The sequence below is a fragment of the Gambusia affinis genome, linkage group LG10 (assembly GCF_019740435.1).
Source record: "Gambusia affinis linkage group LG10, SWU_Gaff_1.0, whole genome shotgun sequence".
NCBI classification, from domain to species: Eukaryota; Metazoa; Chordata; class Actinopteri; order Cyprinodontiformes; family Poeciliidae; genus Gambusia; species Gambusia affinis.
In genome coordinates, this window is record NC_057877.1 from 4266860 (window position 1) to 4292153 (window position 25294).

Here is a 25294-nt window from a genome sequence, read left to right on the forward strand (position 1 = left end):
TGTTGCCACTGGCACAAACCACGAAGAACAAGACGACAGGAAGTAGTTGCAGGATGATGGTGCGACTTGTTTTTTAATGACTTATCGCATAAACAAATGTATTCACCTGTAATTTTAATTGCATTTCTTATTTAATGGAAACACAGCAATTGTAAAATTGTGCTTTTTCGACATCAACAAAATATTGACAAACTTCTGCTCACATTTGTAATGGAAACGGAGCTATTGTGCTACCAACGGTGCCGCCGTGCCGCCTCTCCTGAACCTGTTTTCCACTTGTGCTAGTCGTGGTTGTGAATATTGCTTCTAGATGAGGATTATTCACAAATATTATACAGGGGTGTTTGGTATTTTTGATCTGAACCAAGTTGTTTTTTTAGTTGGTTCGATTTTTTTCACCACATAGCTAAAAAAAAAAAAAACTGTTTTAATTCAGTTAAAAAATATCTTATTGATCTCAGAGGATCAATAAGATAGAGAGTGAAGGGAAGATAGGAGGGAAATAAAATATATTTTTTAAAAAGTCAGTTGTATAGGTATAAAGAGATTGAACTTCATCTTAAACATTGACATAAGAAAGTTCAAAAGTTTAGAGCATGTGTGCAAACCTGTGGGCCAGAACACCATGTTAGCTGCAGCTCAGACATGTAACCTTACATAGACACGGAACATATGTTTGGCACTAAACGAATCCCATACAGGAATGTGCAACCCTGCTAGTATGTTTTAACAATTATTGCATGCACTTCTTAGAAGTACATCCAATTGAAATAAGACAAAACTGACTTACAAGTAGCTTGTAACACAAGTGAAACAATCTGCCAGTGGAACTGGCGCTTTTTCATCCGTATTAAGGAGTGTTTGACTTTAAACACTCTCCCACTGAAAAGTTAACTTGTAAGTTAGTTTTGTCTTATTTCAAATGCACTAAGATATTTGTGCCAGGATCTAGACCAGAAATACTTGGTAAGATTTTGTGTTTTTGCAGTGCATTAACCATAAATCAGTTCTGCTTTCTAAATGTCTAAACCAGATGACTTTATGAAAGAAACGGTGAAAATTCAGAGCTATCCGTTGTGATAGAGAGAGGCCTCTGCATCGATAACATAGATGAAATACTTTTAAAAATGCATATTTTATTAGTTTATTCTAAGAGTTTAGTTTTTTTTTTCCTGAGCCACATCTCCATCTGCAGGCAGAGGATCCCATCTAACACATTATACCCACCTGGTGATTTACGTTATTGCTCTGCTGGCAACCCACCCTCACGCTGATGCTTATGTTGCACCACTGAAGAACAATTTGTATGCAAATGGCCTTTACTTCCTGTTCTCTATGTGCTGGGGTGAGGGTGGGATTTCCTCATTCCTGATGTCTGACCCCTCTGCTCCCCTGACTCTCTTTTCCCTTTAACTCCGCTTTTCACATCTGGTCAGAGGTTATCATAGCAAGACAGTGTTTGTTTAGCGAGCTCTGTATTTACCAAAGCTTTCCCCTGACATGGTACAACATCGGCGAGCATAAACAGTTTCTGTTGCTATTTGGAAACATGCAGGTAGATGCTAGTAACACAAACAAGAAGGAATCCTAACACACAACGGAAGCTTTTCAATACAAAGGAATAAAAACGTTCAGAGGCTATAAATAAAAAGGTAAAGGATGTTCATTGAACGTGCTACACGGCTTGTTTAAATAATGAAGACAGCACAGTGGTAAAGTCACACAGTCCAAAATGAACAGCAGTAGTTTGGATTATTTAAAAAGTCACGAGAAAAAAACCGAGGGTTCACTTTTCAAAGTTATATTTCCACCATGTTCCTCATTTGTAAACAGCACAGTTGCAAGCTAACAATTTAGCTCCAAACGAAATATTTAGCTCTGCGCTAGCTAACCTAAAAATATAACTACCTCAGAACTAAATATTTAGTTTGGAGCTAAATAGTTAGCTAACTAAATATGTAGCTAGCTCAGAGCTAGATATTTAACTGCTATGTAAATTCACTATCAAACCAATAAAAAGAAACCAGAAAATTCACAAATAATTGAAATCAAAGAAAACAATTGAAACTCAGAAAAATAAACAATTTCAGAGGATGAGAAGGAAACAAGAAGCAAATATAAAAGTTTCTAGATATTAAAACTTAAACCATAAATAAGTGAAGATATAAGTATAAAACATCTAAATGTTTGCGGTCAAATCCAACATAATGACAAGTGGTTTACTAGTGACAAGAAAACCATGTGTTGTAGTCAGTTGTGGATAAAGCAGAGCACGGCGCGGGTGTCAGTCAGGAAACACTTTCTCCAGAAACAACAGAGAAAATGGCTGAAATCGGTCTCTGAAATCCAAAGAAACATCCGTAAGATTAGAGTGGAATGTCACATTCCTTTGCAGTTGACTGAGCCGGTCTCCCAGAGCACCTCCTATCAGGAAGTGATTCACAATAGGAGCAAATTGCCAGAAACACAAAGTCAAACATTTTGCGAACAAGGTGGGGGCGGGCGGAGGAAACTGTGTCGGCTTTCATACAATGATCCTCGCCACTCCGCTCAGATCCAATAATAAATAAATCAACGGGTAAACCAAAATGACTCCATGAACAGGTTGAACCATCGGAAGCAGCTCAGCTGTCAGGTCAAACATTAAGTGACTGATCAAAGCGCCATGAGGGGCCAAATCTAAGCAAAGTGTAGCGACAGACTCCCACCGACTTTGAGCAGAGATTTAGTTATGAAAATGTGCAGAGGATATAAGTTTTTAGCTTAATAAATAAAGTTCATATTTTAAACTGTAGTTTTTCAGCCGATGGCTTTATGTTTCTAAAATGGTCGCAGCTGATTGGGCCGACACTGAACACAGTGAACATCTGATGTTAGCAAACAGTCTTTGAGCTTCAAAGCTCTAGTATGTAACTTAAATTTTTTATTTATTTATTTATTTATTTTTTTATAAACATACATATCTGTTATAAAGCTCACTATGTTGTGACAATGTGATATGGGCCAGATAATCCATAAAAACACCCAGCTCCTCCACCTTCTCTTAGTCCTCCCAGTGCTAACTAGAAACAACCAGTTAGAGCCAGGAGTCAGGTCTTAGTGCTGTTAATCAACCTCTGTGTGGCGCTGCAGAGGGGTGATTAACACACACAGAGCCTACTGTGAATGCTAAGGCTAGTTAGCATAGCCATCGATGACTGCAGATAATCCTGGAACAGTAAGATGTTTCTTTGCAATTAGCACATTTAGCAGTGAGTACAGGAAGTTGATTGACAGCAATAAGACCCTCCTACTGGCTCTGATTGGTTGTTTTTGTTTCTTTAAATGGGAATACAATCTTTTCTCAGATTGTCAGGTGACAGTTTTAAAAAGAATATATATTATTTTTAGATAAAAGTGACACTCTGCAGCGTTAAATGGAAGGAGTAAGACTTTGCTCATGAAAATCTGAAGGGTCAAAAACAGCTGTGGTTGGGTCATTTTACTAATTAAGTCCTGGATCAAACACTGACCAAACCCAGCCTCAGTTAGCTAAACATAACGCCGCTGCAGTGTGAGTTTTAACCAGTTGGGTTAGATTTTCAACTCAAATTCTGGATTAAGGCTCTGACAGCATCAGGTCAGTTTAGATTTTCACCAAGTTAGATCTTCGAGTCATGCTTGTGTTTTGGTGTTTCATCCCTCCTCACTTCATTTTATACTTGTAAATGACTGTTTTTGACTTCTATACATCATAACCATTTCATATTCATTCATTTCTGATGGTAGTTTCTGATGAATTATAGAAAAAAAATATAAATGAACAATTTGTCAGGATCTTGGGTTGTTGCTTTTTCTGGGTTTGTAGTTTTGTCCGTTTGTTTTCTGTGCTCTGCCTTAGTTCGGCCTTTTTTCTGTTTACCGTTTTACTAGTTCAGATCTTAGTTATTTTAGTTAGTTCATGTTATTAATTTCTTGTGTTTCGTTATTGTTTGTCTCACTTAGATTACTACTAAAGTGAAGAACAAAATGCACATGGAACACACTGAGTATGGAAAGCAAAAAGTGTGAAAAAAAACCTCCCTAAAGTTATGATTGTTTGTTTGTTTTTTAGTTGACAGTTCAAATGTCTAAATGTAAATGCAGTGAGGGCCCAAGTTTTTTCACAAGTCTGAACCAGATGAAACCGCCGACAAAACTTGGTAATAACAAACACAAAAAACGAGAACAAACTGAGTTGGATTTACAGAGCATTTTGTTTTGATTCATGTTTCTTTTTATTTTAAATATAAGTGAATATGAGTGAGTCCTGTGTATAGTGAGCTCTTGGGTTAAATTGTATGTCTGATGGTGTTTTAGTTATGAATTACATATATTTAACAGCATACATCCGTTTTTGTTTTATGCATTCATTTTTAAAAGTTACCAGCTGATCTGGGGCTGCAGGTGGAAATTAGCACCAGAGCTAATACATTATGCTTTGTTATTAGCTTGTATGGCTAGCAGCAGTTATCTTGGTTGCTGGTTGTTAATTGCTGTACCAGAATGAACCCAGCAGGTTTCCAGTGTGTGTGGTTTGTGTTTCCCATCCCCGTACAGGAGAGCTTTTCCCATCATGCAGCAGGTGGAGGTGAGAGGGGACGGGTGATGTTTAGCTAGGTGGTGAAATAACATCCATGTGAATGCTAGCAGGCAGGTTTTCCCAGAGCAGCCTGTCAGTAGGTCAACCCTGATTGCTAATAATGTTTGGTTTCTTTAGCATGACGACGTATCAGAGCCAAACTAGGGAAACTGAGAAATATCTATATTATCAGAGTAAAATGATAAATTATTTTTTCAACTTTCTGACTTTTTTCTCATATTATTTCAGCTTTATTCTCGTGATATTATGACTTTACTCTCTTTTATTTTACATTTTGATTTTATTCTTGTAATGTTATGACTATTTTGTAAATAGCATAACTTTATGCTAGTGTTTGACTTTAATTTTACTTATCTCTTTTTACTTTAATCTCATTTGACTTTATTGCCATATTTTTAACTTTATTTTGACTTTATTTTCATAATATTCTGAATTTATTAGGACTATTCTTGTATTATTTAGATTTTATTATGGTGATATTTTGACTTTATTGTCATAATTTTATTCTTGTGATTACTATTAGGTCTCATAATTTTTTTTTATTAGTATGACCCTAACACCCTGTCATAGATTAATAAGTCTGAATGCGACACAAATTCAGCATTAAACTGTCTGAAAGTCGATTTATGCTGCAACATTTGAGCTGAACAAAAGTATTTTACTTCATCTCTGATGAATTTCAACAAAATGAAGCGGTAACATTACTACGGTCCCTGAGAACCCTCTCTGTCTTCTTCTTGGGCTGGTAGTCCCGACAGTCATTATTAGTCGCTCTCCCCTGGTGTTTAACCTTTGACCTCTGTTGGTGTCGGGGCAGTGAGCTGTTTAGCTTGTGTCTCAGAGGTCCACCACCTGCTCTCTGTGTGACACCAGCCCCTCTCTGGGTCTCAGGCACAGAGCCATCCATCTCTGCACTCTGGCCTATGGGCCGATGGAGGACGGCACTCATCCTGGTCTGACCTGGAAGCCCAGGCTCTGCTCAGCCATCTGTTTCCAAACGGATCGGATCCGCACAGATGGGGACTGGAAGGGGGCGGGTTTATGTGTGTCTGTACACATGTTCAGCACAAAGCAGAAAGACTGAAAGAAATGTAGCATTGAAAAACAAAAAAAAAACCCACCATCAACAGCTGACTTCAACTAAATAAGATGTGCGGCCAGTTGTAGTAATGTTTTTGCACTGTCAGAACTCCCTACTACAGGATTTCTACTGATCCACAAACCTTCATGAATTTTATTTGAGTTTCACGTGACAGACTGACATAACGTAGTGAAAATCTGTGAGGTGGAAGGAAAATTATACTTTTTTTCAAATGTTTTATGAGTAAAATTTTGTAAAGCTCAGTGAGGAAAACACATGAAAAACATTGTTCCTAAGCTGTTCTGTTGTTGCTCTGGGTGTATGTTTACGCTGCAAAAACACAATCTTACTGAGTATTTCTGTCTGACATATCTTGGGGCACTTAAAATAAGACTAGACTAATTTGCTATAAAATTTTCAGCAAGATTCGGGAGCTTGTTGTAAGTCAGTTTGTTAATATCAATGTGAAAAAGTAATAGTTCCAGTAGATTTCCACTTAAAAAAAAAACAAAATTTTTCCCATGTTATAAGTGAAATTATCTGCCGGTAGAACTACTACTTTAAAAATAAAAAATTTAAAAAAATAGACTACAACTACACTATTTTTTTAAAACTTGTAAACCTTGTATCGTTGGTGTTGGTCTGCCCTATTAAAACATTCTGTTATGTGGAAAATGAGGAAAACTTCAAGTGGTGCTAATATTATTTCACTTTTATTATTAGTTGAAAATAAAACGGAGGTCTCCTTACATATTTTGCGTCGTTGGCTGTACGAGCAGTCTGTGTGTGTGTGTTACACACTGCATGGTGTGTTTGCGTGCGGCTGTGTGTCCATATGGTGGGAGACGACAGGTGCTTCTGCCTCCGAGCTGGAGGGCAGGAGATACTTGGTGCTTTGTCTCCCCACAAACATCTGCCTTTTAGCCCCGCAGCCCTGTGACATCCCATGAAATTCCATCCTCTTTGTTTTTAGAAAGCTAATACGTCATTCATCTTTCAACAAAACTCACCTTTGTCCTTCTGACGGTTGCTCAATCTAGGCAATGAATGGACAATATACCTATAAAACGCCAGCTAATTGTATTTTTAGCTTCCTTCAGGTGTCGTCTTTTTTTTTTTTTTTAAGGTATTTGGCAGCACAAGCGTTCCAGAGAATGCTCATGTTGTGTGTTGACACACAGCAGCGCCCTTGTTGTGAGACAAACACCCGGGGCTCGTTTCCCTGAAGCACGTAGATTTAGCTCAGCGTCTTCCGATGGCTTCAGGAACACTGGGAACAGCGATCTTTCAGCCGTATCTGAACTGCATCTGGAGTCACATGATCAACAACCGGATGTTACTACTGGCGAAATAGACAAAGAAGACAACACAAAGTGGTAAGAGGATGATGTTCTTCACCTTTTGCGAACAAACTTATTTACATGATTTGAATAAAATGTCTTATTCAAATTTTCCTGCAATTTGCAATTTTTTTTTAATTTATTTTGACATTAGCGGAAGATTGACAAAGTTTTGTGCAGCTTTGTAATGGAAGCGCATCACAAGCCCTCCTCTCTTTGCTCTGACTGCAGATCCAAACAGGCTTCGTTACAGAAGTTGCAAACAATGTTTCACATAAGAGCTTCGCTATTTATTGTGCTTTTGTTTTTATCAGCTTCCTCTGCCCTGTTATGATGTTGTGATGATATCGTCAGCTTCCGCTGCTGAATAATCTTTAAAATTCCTCCGTCCATTATTACATCGGTAAACAGGGCGCTGCTGTGTGACGTCCACATTTTCTTCTTAGCATCCGGGTCGCTTTGGGGACGTAAACCGTTCACACAGAAGTTTCTCATTGCTGTCGCATTTAATTAGTGGTTAAAAACGACCAAGCGAAACGAATCTGATTTCTAGCCTAGACTCAGGAGATGGTTCTTGTTTCAGGATCATTTGTTTTCATCTCGTCAGTCTTAACCTAATGCTGTGATTTTGCTCCGAAAGGAACCAACAAGACCCTATAGAAGGAGTTTAATCCAGTCCTGATTTAAAAAAAAAAGAAAAGAAAACTGAGTATAAAATAGGAACACTCCTGAAAAAACTAACAGAAAGCATTGTGTCCGTGATTTCACCTTTTTTTTCTTTTCTCTTTCTTCTTGCCCACGTTCACCTATAAGAGCAGCAGAATAGAACAGGGATGCATAGACTGGCAGCCTGATGCGACAAATGCGATGCTTTGAATAAAACGAGACCCAGATGTATGCCGTCCTTATCTTGTTATAGTTATTCTGAAATTATGCAGAACGAAAGGCGTAGCAGGAATGAGCCCACGGGACGCAAACAAAAATATGTGTCTTATCTATAAACGGCGTCTCCCACAGGCGTAGTCCTGTTTACAGTTCCTCCCCAGCTCGGTGTCATTTGTTTACTTTTATGTTAATGTGAGAAATTTCTTGTCACCAAGTGCAAGAGGCCCAGTGTCTGCTGGACCTGGAACAGGTCACGCTTGTGTAAATGTTTTTGTCTTACGGCCCTCCAATTGGCTGCTGGCATTTGGTTGGCTGCTTTTTGTATTTTCTTCACTAAAGCACAAGCCCACAGTACATTTCACACTTAATAAAAACAAAAAAGATGGAAGCTTTCTATCTGACATTAAATCAAATTAAAGGCTCCTTGTTTAGGTCGGTTAGGAATAGCAAAATCATTTCCACTTTCTTAATGGCAAAGAAAAAAGGTTTTTATTACTTTCTTTAGAGTCAAATCTTACCATAAGCTAAGAGAATTATGATGTCATGGTTTCCCTTACAAAAAAATCCCATGAAAATCACATGTGATCACATGTGGTTCACACAAATTTTACATGTGAATGATGTGAATCACATGTGAAAGCACATGAATACATGTGGATTTTGAAACATTTTGTGGTAAAATCACACATTTCCACATGTGAATCACATGTGATTTTACCACGAAACGTTCCAAAATCACAGGTATTCATGTGCTTTCACATGTGATTCACATCATTCACATGTAAAATTTGTGTGAATCACATGTGATCACATGTGAAAGTTACAGCGTCGTTCTCTGAAACACAAACATGGGCTGAAAATCCACGCAGGGACAAAGAAATAATTCCTCCAAAAGCAACAGAAAATCCCAAATTGTGATGGGTTTCTGCAGGTGGAGTTTCAGAAAGAGCAGGAGTTTTTAAAGCCACAGAGACCCAATTTCAAGGTGCTAAATTATGAAGTTAAATATTCTTAAGTCATGTTTTTATATATATAACACCTGAAGTTACGTGATTGTACTATAAAATAACACTACTTGCTGAGAAAATACAAAATACTTCCCCTGTTTCCAACTCTTAAGTAGACACTATGAGCAAATGAGCAAGTCCACCAGTCATCACACACTTTTTTTTCTACTCTTTTAGTAAAAAAAAAAAAAAGGGTTTGAAGTTACAAGAGTGTCATTAGAGAGCCGCCACTCTGCTCCCGTTTGAAGCCCACTGATGGGAGGCTCGGCCAGAACCCCATGCACATGGTAATGCGAGGAATGTGGCCATTTCCTCCTTTTGCAGGAAACAAAGGGAGTTGTTCCAGCGCCAAGCCTTTCATACCTCACGTAACAAGGCTGTTGCTCTCAGATCAGTGTCTGTATTGTGTTAACCCAGTAAGCCGGGCCATTAACGGCCTTCAAGAGGCCAGCCTTTAAAGCTCCGACTGACAGTAACTGTACCTGAAACTCCGGGACAGTGTTAAATAAGCGAGAGAAAATGTGCTATTGGAGGGTCATTTAGTGGAAACGCCAACCAGCTGTCCGTCTTCTTCTGAACAGAAACAAAGTAAAACACTAAGTGCTGCTTCAGAGCTTACCTTGAAAACAAACAAATCAAAAATAAAACAGGAAGCATCAGCAGGCTTTGGTTTGTATGAAACGTATAAATATTATCTCATTTACTTTGTTTACCTAAGCATTTTTGCCTCCTATTTACACTGGAAAAACTGAGACGGTAAATCCATGGAGTAACGGATTTATACGATTTCTGAGGAATGGAATGACACAATAACTCATAACTCGCTTGTCTCTGAAGTTGCTCGTGTTGATGTTGGGTGTAGTCATGGGGGAAAAATAATTGCTGCATGTTCAAGCAAGTCAAGCACTTATTCACGCCGGCTTAACTTTTTTGTGTGTGAAAGGCAGACATAAGTAGTAGTGAAGGGTGTGAGAAATGAATCTTTCCATTAAACTTGAATCGTGGTTACGTAATAAGCAATTGTATCGTAACACTAACAGTCATTAGACATAATGAAATACGTCATATACGCTCAGTGAATAGAGTGACAGATTATCCCACCTTACTCACTGAACTGTGGGTTGTTACATCTGGGATGTGAGGAAAATAAATGATCAGAGAAACATTTCTTTTTTGTAACAATACTTCTGAGCGATGTATCTGATTCTAGTTGAAACGCTCATTTGGAGGAAAGAAATGAATTTGTGAGTTGGGAATGCGGCTTATCTGAACTCCGTTTTGAGCCAGGCAAGTGAAGTCTGGTCTGCCTGAAAACGTGGAAAAGTGATCCCTAATGCTGATCACTGACTGTGGGAAAGCAAACAAATTATCCAGGGAACCAAAGAGAGGAAGTGACGCCTCCTGTACATAAGATTTACAGACATTTCTGTAACCTAAACACTTTTAAATCTTCACTTTGCATCAGTATAGCCTCAGCAGAGTCTATCCACAATGTCCTATGTCAAATGAACATTGTGGATGCCTGAATTTTTACTAGAAGAAAAATGTATTTTAGACATTCATACATCAAGTGGGAATTGGAGATGAGCTGCTTTTTTTAATAAATGCTAAAACGGCTTGTTGGTGTGGCGCTTGGTGTGATGGTTGAGCAAGTACTGTGTGTATATAGAGGCTTTTTGTCTGTGACACAGAGGAGTAAAGTTGTGTGTCCTGGTGGCTAATCAAATGCGGCAAGCTATATTTTTATAATTGAGTGCATTTGAAGCTAACATTTTCCTTTTCCGTGCTGTAGTCCTAACATGAAATCCTATGGACCCCGCGTGTGCTTTTACAAAGTTTTTTTTTACCGTTGTTATGGGAACTGACGGCCTGACGGGATGCCCTCATTGCTTTTCCGTTGTCCGACCGTGACATCTGCTGCGCTCTTCCTGTGTGTCGTGCTAAGGCTGCAGGAGGGTTAAGGAAATCCTTTAATTTTTTCCTACATCAGAAAAATTAAGAGTGAAGGCAGAAAAAGATTGGGACGATGACAAAGAGTCTTTCCAATGTCAAAGTCTTACAGCTCATCATGAAAGATAAATCATCAAAATAGCAGTATTGGCATACAGAAAGTTGGTCAGTAATTATACCAAGAGTTTGACTACTGTAATGAAGATTTTCTCATTGATTACTGAGGCAGATTTTTTTTTTTTGACATGCCTCTGTTTTGTTTTTTTGCTGAAATCTAAGTTAAAACTGATACTTTAGAATTGATATAAATTCATACTCCTCTTGTATTTCCTATAAGAAACAAACTTCTTGATTAAATGATAAAAAATCTGTCCGTCCGTCCATTTTCTGTCTATAGCTGCTAGTTCTTGCTGCGTTATGTTTGGATCAAACACTGGCAACAATTTTAGTTAAGACTCAAACTCTATGGCAGTCATAAATGAAATTAAGCACATCAAATTGACATTTTTGTTTCACAGATTAGCATGATGGTGTACCTTTCACCTCTGACCTCATTTCAAGACGGTCTTCTTGTCCTCTTTGGGGTTTGTGTCTCACTTTTCCAGGGTGGAATGTGTGACTGTCTGCATTAGTTACTGGCATTTTATCAACATTTGCACTGATGTGGTCATACTGTAGATTCAATTTAGTCTGCACTGGCGTTCCACTGTCGCATGGTGGGTACCCTGATAGCCATGAAGCATTTCCCTAACCACAGTTCTCCATAGCTACTCAGTAGCTTGTGCTGTCTGAAGAGTCCGTTGAATACTACATTAAAGAGAGTCAGACATCCGTTCGGCTGAGGATGGTACACAGTCGTTGCCATGTTCAGTCAGAAAATCAGCAAATTGTACTGATTTGCTGGTAACCAGGGTAATCGACTACAGATCTGAACTGTAGTCCATTATCGGTCATAATGGTGAAAGGGTTTCCTTCACCTCACAGTCAACAGCGACATTGTGAAATGGACCTGTTGGAAACTTGATGGGTTGTAATGGGGAAGTTGTTCGCCGACAGAAGTTAGTGGACAATATTTTAGTGTGTTACTTTAAATTAATGTATTTTGTTTTTTACATCTCTTTAAACCGACATTTAGTTTTATATCTCACTAATCTTACTGAACATGAAGAACCAACATGCAGTTTTATCAGAATAAGAATCCAGAGAAACCGCGACTAGTTAATAAATTATGGACTACTTATTCCTATTAAACATGGGGAACCAATATGTAGTTTTATACTTTTACCCTTTTGTCTTTGTTTTGGTTTGTTGTTTAGTTTGTATTTCCTTCTAATTCACGTAAAGCACTTGGAACAGCCTTGTTGCTGAAAATGTGCTAAATAAATAAAACTACCATACCTTTTCATTGACTATTCTTATCTTGATTCTTGTTTTTCTAAAGCTTTCATTTGCTACTGAAAATGAAAGCTAAAAGTTGTGATTTGATTTAACACAACACATATTGACATTTATGTTTGAGTTGTACATTGTCCTTTTTGAAATAAAAAGTACAAGTACTTATTGCAAACATGTGAAAAAAGCCTGCAAAGCAGACAGAAGCTTGAAGCCATGTACTTATAGAGAGTCGTTTTCCACGTACATGATACAATTGTACAGCAGTCAAGAAACTGTTAACTTCAGTTGAACAAATTTTGTATAAATATGTGACTTAAAGGAATTTTGGCTTCATAATTTAATGCCTTGAAATTGCGCCTCTCTCTCTTTAAAATCCCTTTCGGAAACTCCGCCTTCAGAAAGTCACCACAACATGGCTCCTCTATTAACCCTTCAACATCTTCACCAGTGATGCATTGAGACGTAGCTCGTATAATGAGCTCATCCAATGCACAGTTCCATCAGGTGTTTGCTAATTGTTAATGGCTAGTCTGTAGGGGCTGAGCTGAGGAGTCTTGGTTAAGGCCTGCTCTGTGAGGCAGAAGCTCAGAAGTTTGGAAACTGCAGCTCTGAGGAGGAGCCTCGTCTCTAAGGTGTTACTAGGTACATTCACACGTTTTGCATGGGAGCTTCAAGGATTTCTCAAACATGCATGAAGGAATGAAGGCAACACTCCAGGCGTGTTTTTGATGAGAGAATAACATAATAGCACAGTGTAAAGCTCAAAAAAGTCAATTTTACATAACACTACACATTTAAATATATATTATTCTCAGATAAGCAGCTGCTTTGTGTTGGTCTGTCACACATTGTGGAACTGTTCAAAGGGTGTAAATACTTTTGCCTGCGTTATTGCCCCAAATTAATTTTCAACCTGCAGATATGAGGATGTTTGACACAGTAAACCATAAATTCTTCAGAGAAGCGACACAATGTGAGGCATTAAACCCCGGGCTTATCTCGACTTTCCAGTTGAATCACAACACTGCAGAACTGGATCGTTATCACTTGCTCAGCATTCTTCAGCAACTGTTAGACTTCAACTGCCATGCAAATCAACCCGCTTGCCTCCGTTTGAGACAAGTGAACCTTCAGTTTGTCGACCTGGGCTGCATTATCAAGCAGGGGCCTGTTCACTTCCTCCATAAACTCCAGCCGCTAAATTAGGACGATGCATTATTTTTTTTTTGTCTTGCAGAAAGCCTCCGCTCATTGTTGGACCCCCAACGACTCCCCCCAACACCAGCTGATCCCAGTGTCTCCATCTTCATGCATGGCTGTGATTGTGAATGAAGCTCTGGCGGTGCTGGTGATGGAGGGGCGGCGGGGTGCGGCAGATGGCACGGCTGCCCCCGTCATGTCTGCTTTTTGGGGAGAACAATGCATCTCTCAGAGCTCTCATTAAAGCAGGGGACGGGGATTTGAGTCGACGGACAGCTGGCAGGCAGCATGCCTCGCTCCCGGCACACCCCCACCTCCCCTGTCCCGCCGTGTTCACACACACACACACAGGAACACACACTCTGCAATTAACTGGCACGGGCCACGGCTTAAATATTTACCAGACTCATGCAAACAAAACAAACAAAAAAACCTGAAAAACGTTAATCCTTGTCTCAATTATATATTAGCACTTATCAGCTTTATGGTCAGATGTAACCCATAAACAAACCATAACCCGGTTTGTTTATGGTTTCTGTCGTGAAGTACAATCCAGCTTGCAACCCTGTGCATCTTAAAGCATTTGAAAACATGAGATTTTCATTATCTGCTTACAGACTGGACATCGAATGAGTTCAAACATAGTCAATCGTTACATCAACTGAAGCCTTTATAAAGCTGAGATATGTACACAAAGGGCTTTTCCTCTACATCTACACTGGATTCCAAAAAAGCAGATAGTTTTAAGGCATACAATTTCCAAGATTTGAAGATATTTCATTGAACAAACACAAAGCGGCTAAGAGAAAAGTGCAGATTTTTTTAATCAAAACATCACACACGTCATTATTATATGACTTTAAACCACTTCTTCCCTGGGCAGTATTGCCTTGTGTGTTCCTATAACTTACAAGAATTTTTTTTTTAAAGGTTGTTGTGCATGAAGTGGTTATGTGCTGCTTAACTGCATGTTCAGTTCATAACGTAGAGTTATGGTTTGAATGCAGAGGATTCACAAAGACAAATCTGATATAGGCATTTGATTTGGATGTAAAATGAAACGCTAGATGTCTTCATTACCTAGTTTTAGATATACGAATCACTAAAGAACATTATTTTTCAGAATACTCTCCATAATATGTCAGTAAGTGAATGTGACATAACGTAACAATGTGTTTGTTTTTCCTTAAAAGAGGGTGTGGTGGGGGCTGGTCCAGGTCGTGATAACTGCAAGAAACATCCCTATTTTCCACTCCCACATTTTTTCACGGTCTGTGACCTTCTTATGAATCATATTTCCTTTAAGCTTATCGCATTCCTCGAATGTTTCTGTGAATACCTACCAACGCTCTTCCATAAAAAATGTTCGCTTGTCTTCATATATATATATATATATATATATATATATATATATATATATATATATATATATACATATATATATTATTTTTATTTTTTTTCTCCAAATTTATTTATGCTTTAACATGAGGTACAGTGTAAAGACAATGCAATAGTTATACAGTTAACAGCGTACCTTTAAATACAAACATACTTGTGCTAGAACAAGCCCAATTATACCCACATATATACACCTACACGAAATACATAAAATGGATCAAGTGAGAGAAAACATACTGCGTTAGCAGACAGAAACAGATACATCATAAAATAAAAAGGACCACAGTACTAAATATATGTAAATCTCTTTCCCTCAACCCATACATACACTCAAAAAGGGAGAAAGAAAGAAAGAAAGAAAGAAAGAAAGAAAGAAAGAAGAAAAATAAATAAATAAAATAAAATAATAATAAAGATAAGTAAATAAATAAAAAAAATAAAAAGGTCAGGTGCCAGGGGACACTTCTGTTGATGTATCAGTCAAACTTAACTCAAGAAAGAAGATGAAAGAAAGAGATATTGATAAGGCTAATAAATATCAGCTACAAACGTACCACCTTATCAGTCTGGAATATTAGGAAAATTTTGTCTTTATATATTTAAATGTATAGGTTTACATATGCTTTAATCTTAAAAGTTGCAAGGATTTAAAACACTCTCACAAAGAAAAAAAAAATCCAACTTTTTTACATGACACCAGCAGCCAGCTGAGGGACTGCTGCTGCAGCTCTGAAATCATTTTCAACCCCCCTGGGGTCCCGCCTCCCTCCATGCTCCTCCTCCTCCCCCTCCTCCTTTCTCCTGTGCTCCTGCTTTTGATCCCACAGGGGCTCGGAGCTTGCATTCCTCCCATTCCAGGCTCAGGGAACAATCGCCTCTCAGTTATTTATCCACGCAGCTCGAAGCTTCACGCGCTCAGTTTTGCCTCTACCCAGTCAGCGCGCGCACATGTCCACGAGCTCCTGGAGAAAGCGATAGTTGGCGTTTTTGAAACTAGGGGCAGATTATTTATTAAAAGAAATACTCTTATCGGTGTTCGCGGTGGAATGAGGCGAGGTAAGCTGCTTGTTTTGTTTTTAATTATTTATGATTTTCGTCCAGCTTAATGTCTGAATGTTTAGCGAATAGACTTTCTTACATGTGTAGACTCCATATGGAGAATCCTGGTGAAACACCTAGATGTAGCACCTACAAAACTACCCATATTTGTTTTAAACTATATACAAACAGCATAATATTTCTACTCTATTTATTCAGTAACGCTGCTGCGTTAATTTGTTGTTATTTGTTGTTTTTATTCGAGTGTTCGTTTGTTTTAATATAATTATTTCCGTGTTTATCCTTGTTTCTGGAGTGTGTGGGCACGAAAATTCAGTTTGTACTTCTGACATCACTCTCCAGGGTATTTCCAGTAACAGTTCATGTTAGACGGCATTAGGTATTGTGCAACTATTGTAAATAAAAAAAAAAAAAAAAGAAAGAAAGAAATGAAGCGTATTTAATCACAGGTGACCTGTCCATGCTGATCACCCAATGAAATAGGAAATGGACTTGAACTAGGCACCAGCGATGCTGCCCGACTAAGCGGATATATACACAACAGATTAATGGATGCATGTTAAAATAATGAAACGTATAACTGTAGTTATCAGTAATGCTGTTTGGCAGGTCCGGATGGCACCTGGTAAATTTACCTTGCTCTCCCCATTCTTAAACCAAACTTCTTTCTACTCTTTTACTAACCAGTGTTCATCAGTTTTCATCTCTGAAATTGATTTTTTAAAATACATTTTGTAGATATAATGATCAAATCTAACCACAACTTTAAAAAAAGGTCATTATTTTCAGGAGACTATATTACCCCCTAGACCTGAACCTGAAGGTCTGAAATGACTATCAGTCACAAAACCACTTTTACGTACAGTGGACAATTAGGAGACTATAGTCAATTACTTTTATTCTTTAGTCATTTGTGTGGATATGAAATCTCTTCCTGGGGGGGGAAACAAAAGACCAAACTACAAAAATACAGAATGCGAAGGATGAAATGGTCAGCTCTTGCTTGTTGAAGACTGATCAAGACTCTTACGTTTTTCTTTTCAGATTGTTGAGGTGTCAACATCAAGCTTGTATTTTGTTTAAGTTGTGCACTGATTTCTTGTTGACTGACATGAGGACAGCTGAGGACTCCTCAGGAACCGTCTTGCACCGCCTCATCCAGGAGCAGCTCCGCTATGGGAACCTGACTGACACTCGCACTCTCCTGGCCATCCAGCAGCAGGCCCTGCGTGGAGAGAGCAGCGGCGGGGGCACAGGCAGTCCCCGCTCCTCTTTGGAGAGCCTCACTCAAGAGGAAACCCAGTACATGCAGATGTCGACGCGGCAGGAGCCCCAAGGACAGGAGCACCAGGGGGACTGCCTGCCCTCCGAGAATCCCATGTGTCATCTGTACCAGCTCCACAGGGAGGAGCTGCCGACCTACGAGGAGGCCAAAGCGCACTCGCAGTACCTGATCTCTCGGAGGGAAAAGTCCGAGCAGGACGGCCCCGCCGCGGACGTGGTGGGAGTTCAAAGTGAGGGACAGTGGGATGTGAAGCGGGAGCACGCTCGCTCCCTGAGCGAGAGGCTCATGCAGGTCTCGCTGGAGAGAAATGGACACAGAGACGCTTCGGCTCTGACCTCTTCCCACAGCTATCCGCAGCTTTATAGGAATCTTGTTTTAAATGCCGTGTTGCATGACGGACAGGAGACCCAACAGGGTGCAGACCAGCGCGGCCCTCCTCCAGATTATCCCCTATGTGCCCGAGTTCCTCAGTACATGCTCAGCTATTCACAGGAGCATGTACAGTACCACAAAGACCCTCCTCCCCCGTTTTACTCACAGCACCACAGGTAAGCCGCACAACTATATAATTGATTCATTGTGCCATGAGGATTCCCCAACAATGAAACAGGAGCAAGCGAAGAACTCCTGACAAAGCATTCTTTTGTCATTTCTGTGGTTCTCAGGTGTTATGGTGAATCACTCATGTCTGCACTTTGCAGGTATGTGTCTGCCCAAGCCCAGGTGGCTCAGAACAGCATCCACGCATCCTCCAACGGCAATGACGTGTTGATGAGGGAGAACGAGCAGCTCAGGAGAGAGCTGCAGCTGTACATCCAGAAGGCTGCCAGGCTGCAGAAGGTGAGCAAGACCGCCCCGAACCATGGAGAGACAATAGTTTCCCCTTAGACCAAACTCTCAGACTCACTGTTTCTGAATGGCATTGAAAATCTAAAGTGTTTTGGTGTTAACATGGAGATTAGGACTTTGTGACATGACCTTAAATCAATATCATAATATGTTGAGTAGTTCACCTACATAACAAGAAAGGGATTGTACCCTGAAAATAAAGAATGTAATAATCCAGCATAAATACCTTGCAGATTATTTATTTTTATTCCCACTTAATGGAACAAGGCATCTGCAAGTAAGTGAAGAAAATGTGTACTTTTAGTTAAGAGTGAATGAACAAATGAGCACAAGTGAATAAGTTTCTAAGTCTAAAATAACTTTACTTCCAACGTCCTTGCTGAACCCAAAATGTTGCCAAACAATTTCCATTTTTGTTATTTTCTTTTTCCAGTTTCTGGTCTTTGTAATGCTCCAATCTGCTGATGTTAATTTCTTTTGGAAAACTATAAATACTATCATTTAAAATACTTCATAGCCTTCCAGCCATTAGTGGACAATAAATCTTCATATTAGGAGCATAAATGTAGAAAAACATTAATCAGAGTTAGGGTTTAACTTGTTCAGCTAAACTAACTATAACCATGTCACACTCAGACTTACCTAAGCTTGGACATTTTCTAAAAAAAAAAAAGCCAACATTTACAAATCTAGAATGTTTCATGATAAAGAGGTTGCAATCAGTGAAGGAAAGAAAAGAGAAACTTTGCTGTAGAAATGTTGGCCTTCCTGTTATCTGCTAGTGACATCTAGAGCTTAAGTAGCTCTTTCCTCAGTTTGATAAAACGTCTCCAAGGCATGCATGACTTCCTGTGGCAGACGACACCTTTCTGTACCTGGAATAAGTGAGGTATAAAGCAAGTAAAAATGGAACAAGATGGCCCGTCAAAGCCTAAAGATGCAACAAAAGTTTCATGTATATTGAATCCTACAACCTTTTCACTTCTGATGGAAAACAACTTTGACACTGAAGAGACTTGTTATAGTGCAGATCAGATCTAGAAATATCTGGACGTGTGGTCCCATTGAAGAGGTTGTGTGAATGGTTCATTTTATGGGGCAAGTGTGAAGTGTTTTCTCACCATTCCAGACTCTGGAATTCCAGCAAAGCATCTCAACTCTTTTGTCTTGTAAAAGGACAGCATGCCACTGCTTAACCTGGAGCTCCATAAGTGTTCATTCAAGAATTTTAACTGCCTTCCTCAGTTACACATAGTGTCTAAAAGCCATCTGTCTGTAAATAGTGAGAATGACTCATTAGTCTCTTTGATGCATCCAGACGCTGATCCTCATTATGTTTCCTCTCTAGTTGGAGCTTGAGATCCAACAGATCTCAGAGGCGTACGAGACCCTGATGAGAGGCTCTGCTAAGCGGGAAGCCTTGGAGAAAACTCTGAGGACTAAACTGGAGGCAGAGATTAAGAGGATGCATGATTTTAACAGAGATCTCAGAGGTACTTGGTCCGTTCATTCCTTGAGGCACCTGCTTGTTGAAGTGACATAATGTGTATAGCCGGCGTGTTAATGTTTTTCTTTGCACAGAGCAACTTGGAGCAGCTAACAAGCACAGAGCGGCCGGTGATGCTGAGTGCTCAGACCCAAGGCAGCACATCTTCGTTAAACTCCTGGAGCAAAGTGAGTAATCGCATTAGTCTTGTTGATTCTTTCACATGCTTGTCCAAGACAGATGGTAATTGATGTGGTTTGTCAAAGCAGACTTCTAAGTGATTCATTGCACAATAGCAGGAACATTAGCCAAGCAGGAACTGGTGTCCTCCCCATTAATTACAGACGTCTACATCTCAGCTGTCAGCATAGACACTGTGACTTTTTTGTCAGAGCTGCAGTAAAGGAGACCTGAATTTAATTACCTAATAGCTAGGTAATTAACACTCGCTAGCCAACGTCTAGTAAGAGAGGAGTTGAGACTAAAACAAACTTCTTCCATATTAAATATCAAGCAGTGTTGATATTCTAACTTGCAGTCAAATTATTTTAACTGTAATTTATATCTATCTTGGAGCATTCAGTTTAAATCCAGTTTGATAACTGGCTGTAATCAAGCTAACGGCTACTGAGAGAGGAGACAGGACCAAAGTGGACTTCTGTGGTTTTAAATTAACTTCATCTTCAAAATGTTGTAGGATTCTATTCTAGTCCTATTTTGAGTCTTTCCGACTTGTACTGACAATTATCTAGACTGGAAATTGAGGTTGGAGGTGTGCAGTGTCTGTAATCTTCCTATGTCAAACATCCACTCAGAGCAGAATATATAAAGCATTTTCAGCCAGAGTAACTTTCTTATCTAAAAGTAAAGCAATATAAAAACCAAGAGTATAGTTATTTAGGGAAATTATATTTCGTAGATAGTTTTGACTACTTTTACTCTTATATCAGGCAGGTAATCAGACGAAAAAGGTTTCACATGTTCTTAGTTCGAGTTTCACACTATTGGTTATTTAGTTGCGTGCTGCCTCGGCTGCTGTTTGAATACCCACCCAAAGCAAATGTGATTAAGTTTAAAGGTTAATAAAAATGTATTCCCCCTAAAGTCGTATGATGCACAAGTGTTTGGTCTTGTCTTGCACTAGCCGTTAGCTTTAGCACCCAGGAGCAACTGATCTGAAACTTATGCTAAAACGACTACACAAGAAGTTATCTACTGCCAGTAAAATATTAACTGCTACGTTTTAACAGAACCTTGCTTCAAACTTACTGAGCTACTTTAAGAGTTTGCTGGCATATTGTTGGCATCATTTTCACGGACCAATTTAGGCCTTTACCATTTCTGAGACATCAAGTCTGAAATGTTTTCGCCATAAAATTTCCCCCAGGGGCCACACCGGCTTAAACCACAAATAAAAACACGGTCATGGGAGGTGTTGTACATGTATTTTTATTATTTTTTTAAACAAGGACTGCTTGAGGAATATTTTGAGCCGCTTGTTTACTTCTCGTCCTTAGAAGCATTCCAGAGCTTTTGCCAGTACAAAGCTATGCTTGTGTGCGTAAGTGGATCAGAGGAAGTCTGCATTCCCTCCACAGGCATGCACTTGTGTTGTGTAATCAGCCCCCGTTTTAAAGTGGCACAGGGGAGCCATAAAACTTGCTCTCCTTTCTAAAATAACCAATAAAATGTGAAGGTTTACAATTAATAAAGGAGAGTTTTGTTTCTTTTATTGCTTAATTCATGTTTTTATGTACAAGCTAAATTCCATTCACTGTTAGCTTACAGAACAAATTGCTAATTATGTTTTTGAGCCACATGCTTTGATATCTGTGAGTATAAATGTCTCGTTGGGTCATCTTTCAAAGAATGCAGCTCAGAGTTCGAGTGAGTCATTGGACCGAGCTTACAGTTGACTCTAGACACATTAGCATTTTTTTTCCTCACATCACCTGTTTTCTTTTTAAATCCCTCTTCATCTCAGACGAAGAGCAGCAGCGGGAGCGCGAACAATTGGAAAAGCAGATTCAGCACCTGAGTGTGTCTGGTGAAGAGTGCCAGCGAAGAAGTGAACGGCTGGAGCAGGCGCTGACCTCAGCACAGAGCCGCAACCGGCAGCTGGAGGAGGAGCTGCACCGCAAGACGGCCTACATGAAGAAAGTGGAGGGGCTGCAGAGCTCCCTCGCTCAGCTGCAGGCGGCGTGCGAGAAGAGGGAGGTCCTGGAGCTGCGGCTTCGCACCCGGCTGGAGCAGGAGCTGAAGAGCCTCAGGGCACAGCAGGTTAGCAAAAACATAGAACAAAAAGTTGTCAACATGTGAATCTTAGCTGCTTAATCCGCTTTTGTCAAACTTTAGTTCATTTGCCTACAAAGTTCGGTTCATTTAGGGAGGTGTGAATGCGTAATTGGACTCTAGGCCTTGGTTCAGTCGTAGTCAACTCTGGCTCTGTTTGATTGCACATATGAATGCAACAGACCAGAGACCGCTCCTGTAGCGCAGGGCATTCTGGGTAAATACAACCAAAACAAACCCGTGAGTCTAGCGCTAGCTGGAGAAATGGCTCGTTGTCTTGTACCAGCAACTAAAGACAAATCCTACCCCTGCTACAATCTGAAACTACTCTATTTATGTATATATTTTGTGAAGAAAAATACCTGCATGTCTTCCTCATGAGTTTTTGTGTCATTCCCTTTAGTAGTTTTTGATGCAGCGCCACCACAGGCGAGGAGGTGAACAGGTTTTTCTAAGGGTTTGTATCGTTTGACACAGAGTAGTATAAAAGCAAACTGCACCAGCTGAAATGTAACAATGTTGCAGTTTTAGTTCCCAAAAAAAACAGTCTACTGGACCGTCAGGAGTGAATACCCCATCAGAAACAAACAGAAAAGAGAAGTCAAATATTAGAGTATCTGTTAGTTTAAAAGACTATTGTTTCTTTTGTGTCTGTACCATAACCAGACAACCAACCTCACAGCATCAGAGCTGAGCTCATCCACGCTGCAGCAGGAGCTGAGGGAAAAAGAGGAGCGCATCCTGGCTCTGGAGGCCGACATCACCAAATGGGAGCAGAAGTACCTGGAGGAGAGCACCATGAGGCAGTTTGCCATGGACGCAGCGGCCACGGCTGCAGCACAGAGGTATGATGACAATCTCTTCATGGGTTCAGTAGCAGCTTTTGAGTTGGATCATGCCATACTAATCACACAAAAGCTTGTTTCTGATGGATTAAAAGTTAAGATGAGAAGGAAATATAAAAAATATAACAATGTATCAGATCAACCACAAATAGTTTGTGAATCAACATATCACCAACAATGTGTTTTATTACTTTCAGGGATACAACGATCATCAACCATTCGCCCAGGAATTCACCAAACAGCAGCTTCAACGAAGACCTCCCTTTATCGAGCCACAGACACCAGGAGATGGAGAACAGGTAACTAACCCTACCGTGACTAACCCTACTGTGTTGGTTTCCAGGGAACCCTAAACTCACGTTGTGTCTGTGTCACATTCAGGATCCGTGAACTTCACGCTCGGCTGCTGGAAAAGGACGCCGTGATCAAAGTCCTGCAGCAGCGCTCCAGATGGGAACAAGGCCGGCTAGAGAATCAGGCGCTCCGTCAGGCCAGGTCCGTCCCCTCCATCAACACCCTGACGTGTGGCGCTTTAACTAAAGGTGAGTTCTCGTTCCCACCATTCACGCCTTCGAGATAATCTCTAGTGAGATTCTATGTGGCCAGTCTGTGGCAGCTGCTGGTGCCAGGCAAAATGCACGCAACCTAAAAAAAATATGTAAAAATAGGGAGGAGGAGGCGACCTTTTCGTGGAGACACGTTTTAATACTGGAATGCATATCGTCTCTCGCTCCAGAATAGGCCGATCAGGAATAGTCATAGGAAGAACTGGAAAAGGGCAGATGTTCCCAGGTGGAGGGGGTTGTCATTGTGGATGGAAGCGGGTGATTAAACAGTCTCTTCTCTTTGTCTACATTTTTCAGGAAAGAGCCTCTCAGATGACCAGACAGGTGCTGCCATCTTGAAACCCCCGTCCTTCGTCGCGGCCAAGGCGCCGACCCAAGACTCCAGCACCCAGAGTGATGAGGTCACACCGGGGCTGGACGTCACAGCAGAGAAGGACAGGTCACAAGTCAATGGAGGGATTCCAGCAGCTACGACCGGTGAGTTTTTAATGTTTGGTACAATTATATAATCGTACCAGATCGTTATCATATCAGCAGAATAAAAATTCAGTTTTGCCTGAAGAACATCTTAAAATTACAAGAGAATAAGTCATTTAAATGAGGGAGGGGGGGAAGCATCATCTGACGTGACCATTTTTTCAGGTCTGTGATTCTGTCTTCTAAATAATAGACATAATAGTTTGCATAGTCGTTTCAAAAGTCCTGCTACTGATAATAATTTGATCCTGGCGGGTTAAAAGATTTGGTTTTTCCTTATTTGTAAAACCACTACCACTAAGTTTTTGAGATTCTAAAATTCTTCATTTAAGTTATGTAGGAGTTCTCACAAAATTACAACTTAATTCTTGTAATATTATGGTTTTATTCTTGTAATTAAAATAAAAAAAAGTCTTCGCCATGCTCTTATACTTTGTTGCATAATTGATGTAAATTCAAACAGAAGCTGTGAAATATGCTTGTCAAACAAGATGGTGGGCTTAGGCAGGCTGACATCACTCTGAAAGGAGTGCAATGGTGGGAAAGAAATCCCAAATGTCCAAAAATTAAATCTTCAAATAACAAAAATTTGATTTATTGCTAAAATTGATTCATTGCCGATCACCCTAATACATTCTTTGACAACTAATGACCACTATTCAGTCTGGTTTCATGTCTGGTTTCCTTGTACCCTCTACAAGGTCTGTTGGCAACTTAATTTTCTAATTCCTCCTGCTTTCTACCGGTTTTAGGCGCCTCAGAGGAGCAGAAGGCCCCGCTCAAGATGTTCAAGAGTTCAGACACCGAGGCGATCGAAATCCTCATATGAGCCGCGACTTGCCGCTCAACGAGACCGAACCCTGACCGAAAAGTTTTCAGGAAAAAGAAACAAAGTTCTCAGTGGATGTGAGCTCTACTGAGCTTGTGCAGTCCAGAGCGTGGAAGTGTGATTCAAGAGGAGAGCAGAGCTTTCCGTTCGGCTGTTTCTGCACATTTCACGAGGGAACTTGGGGACGGGCGATGTTGCACAAGGTACCTGGAAAGTATTTTAGCGACGCAAAAGGAACTGGGCTGCTCATAGTGCATGGTGTTTGTCATGAGTTGTGAATTGTATTTATATATGTAAATGCTGCTCCTTTTTGTCATGTGACTGTTATTTGGTTGTTTTTTCATTATTCTGTTTTTCTTGTTTTTGTTGTCTTATCTTGACTTTACTGTAGCATCCCCTGTAACCATGCCCTCCGCCAGTAACGTCTATTCAGATTCGGAAGCTGTGTTTTGAGAGATGGCTCCACATTTAAATGAGCAGATGCCCCCTCTCTTCTAACCACGATCCGGACCCTCAGTGGAGGATTAAAAAACTTCCCCCTGAATGCCAGAGCTCATGAGACGCCCGCCTCTTAACAAGGAATCTTCTATTTATTTCTCCTGCTTAGTGTAGGATTACTGAACACTGTCGTATGCAGACTACTGTTGTCAAGGATTTTGCGTTATGTTTATATATATATGTAACTGAAATGGGCCACAATTCACTCTATTTAGTGCTAAGAGCCACTAA

General features: G+C 40.0%; 1 protein-coding gene across 5 annotated transcripts; it reads left to right on the forward strand.

Moving 5' to 3' along the window:
• The first annotated feature begins 937 nt into the window (after positions 1-937).
• amotl2a (angiomotin like 2a) lies at positions 938-25134 on the forward strand. 5 transcript variants are annotated; one of them, XM_044128800.1, is made up of 11 exons: positions 938-966; positions 16981-17769; positions 17887-18061; positions 19419-19563; positions 19652-19744; positions 21541-21836; positions 22515-22693; positions 22891-22992; positions 23075-23235; positions 23557-23736; positions 24489-25127. In XM_044128800.1, exons 2-11 carry the CDS (start codon positions 17048-17050, stop codon positions 24563-24565), a joined length of 2130 nt encoding a protein of 709 aa, XP_043984735.1. In that variant the 5' UTR covers positions 938-966; positions 16981-17047; the 3' UTR covers positions 24566-25127. The 5 variants fall into 5 exon arrangements, with proteins under 5 accessions (XP_043984735.1, XP_043984734.1, XP_043984736.1 ...); XM_044128799.1 differs by lacking the exon at positions 938-966 and adding an exon at positions 15303-15933; XM_044128801.1 differs by lacking the exon at positions 938-966 and adding an exon at positions 15306-15933 and having other exon boundaries at positions 17923-18061; positions 24489-25134.
• The last annotated feature ends 160 nt before the right edge of the window (positions 25135-25294 follow it).

Bases quoted from the DNA above. Each gene is read 5' to 3' on its own strand.
- amotl2a (XM_044128797.1), top strand. From the start codon at position 16,925: ATGGTCAGCTCTTGCTTGTTGAAGACTGATCAAGACTCTTACGTTTTT. The intron at 17,770-17,886 runs GTAAGCCGCACA...TGTGGTTCTCAG, and splicing joins TTTTACTCACAGCACCACAG to GTGTTATGGTGAATCACTCA. The intron at 19,745-21,540 runs GTGAGTAATCGC...TCTTCATCTCAG, and splicing joins CGTTAAACTCCTGGAGCAAA to ACGAAGAGCAGCAGCGGGAG.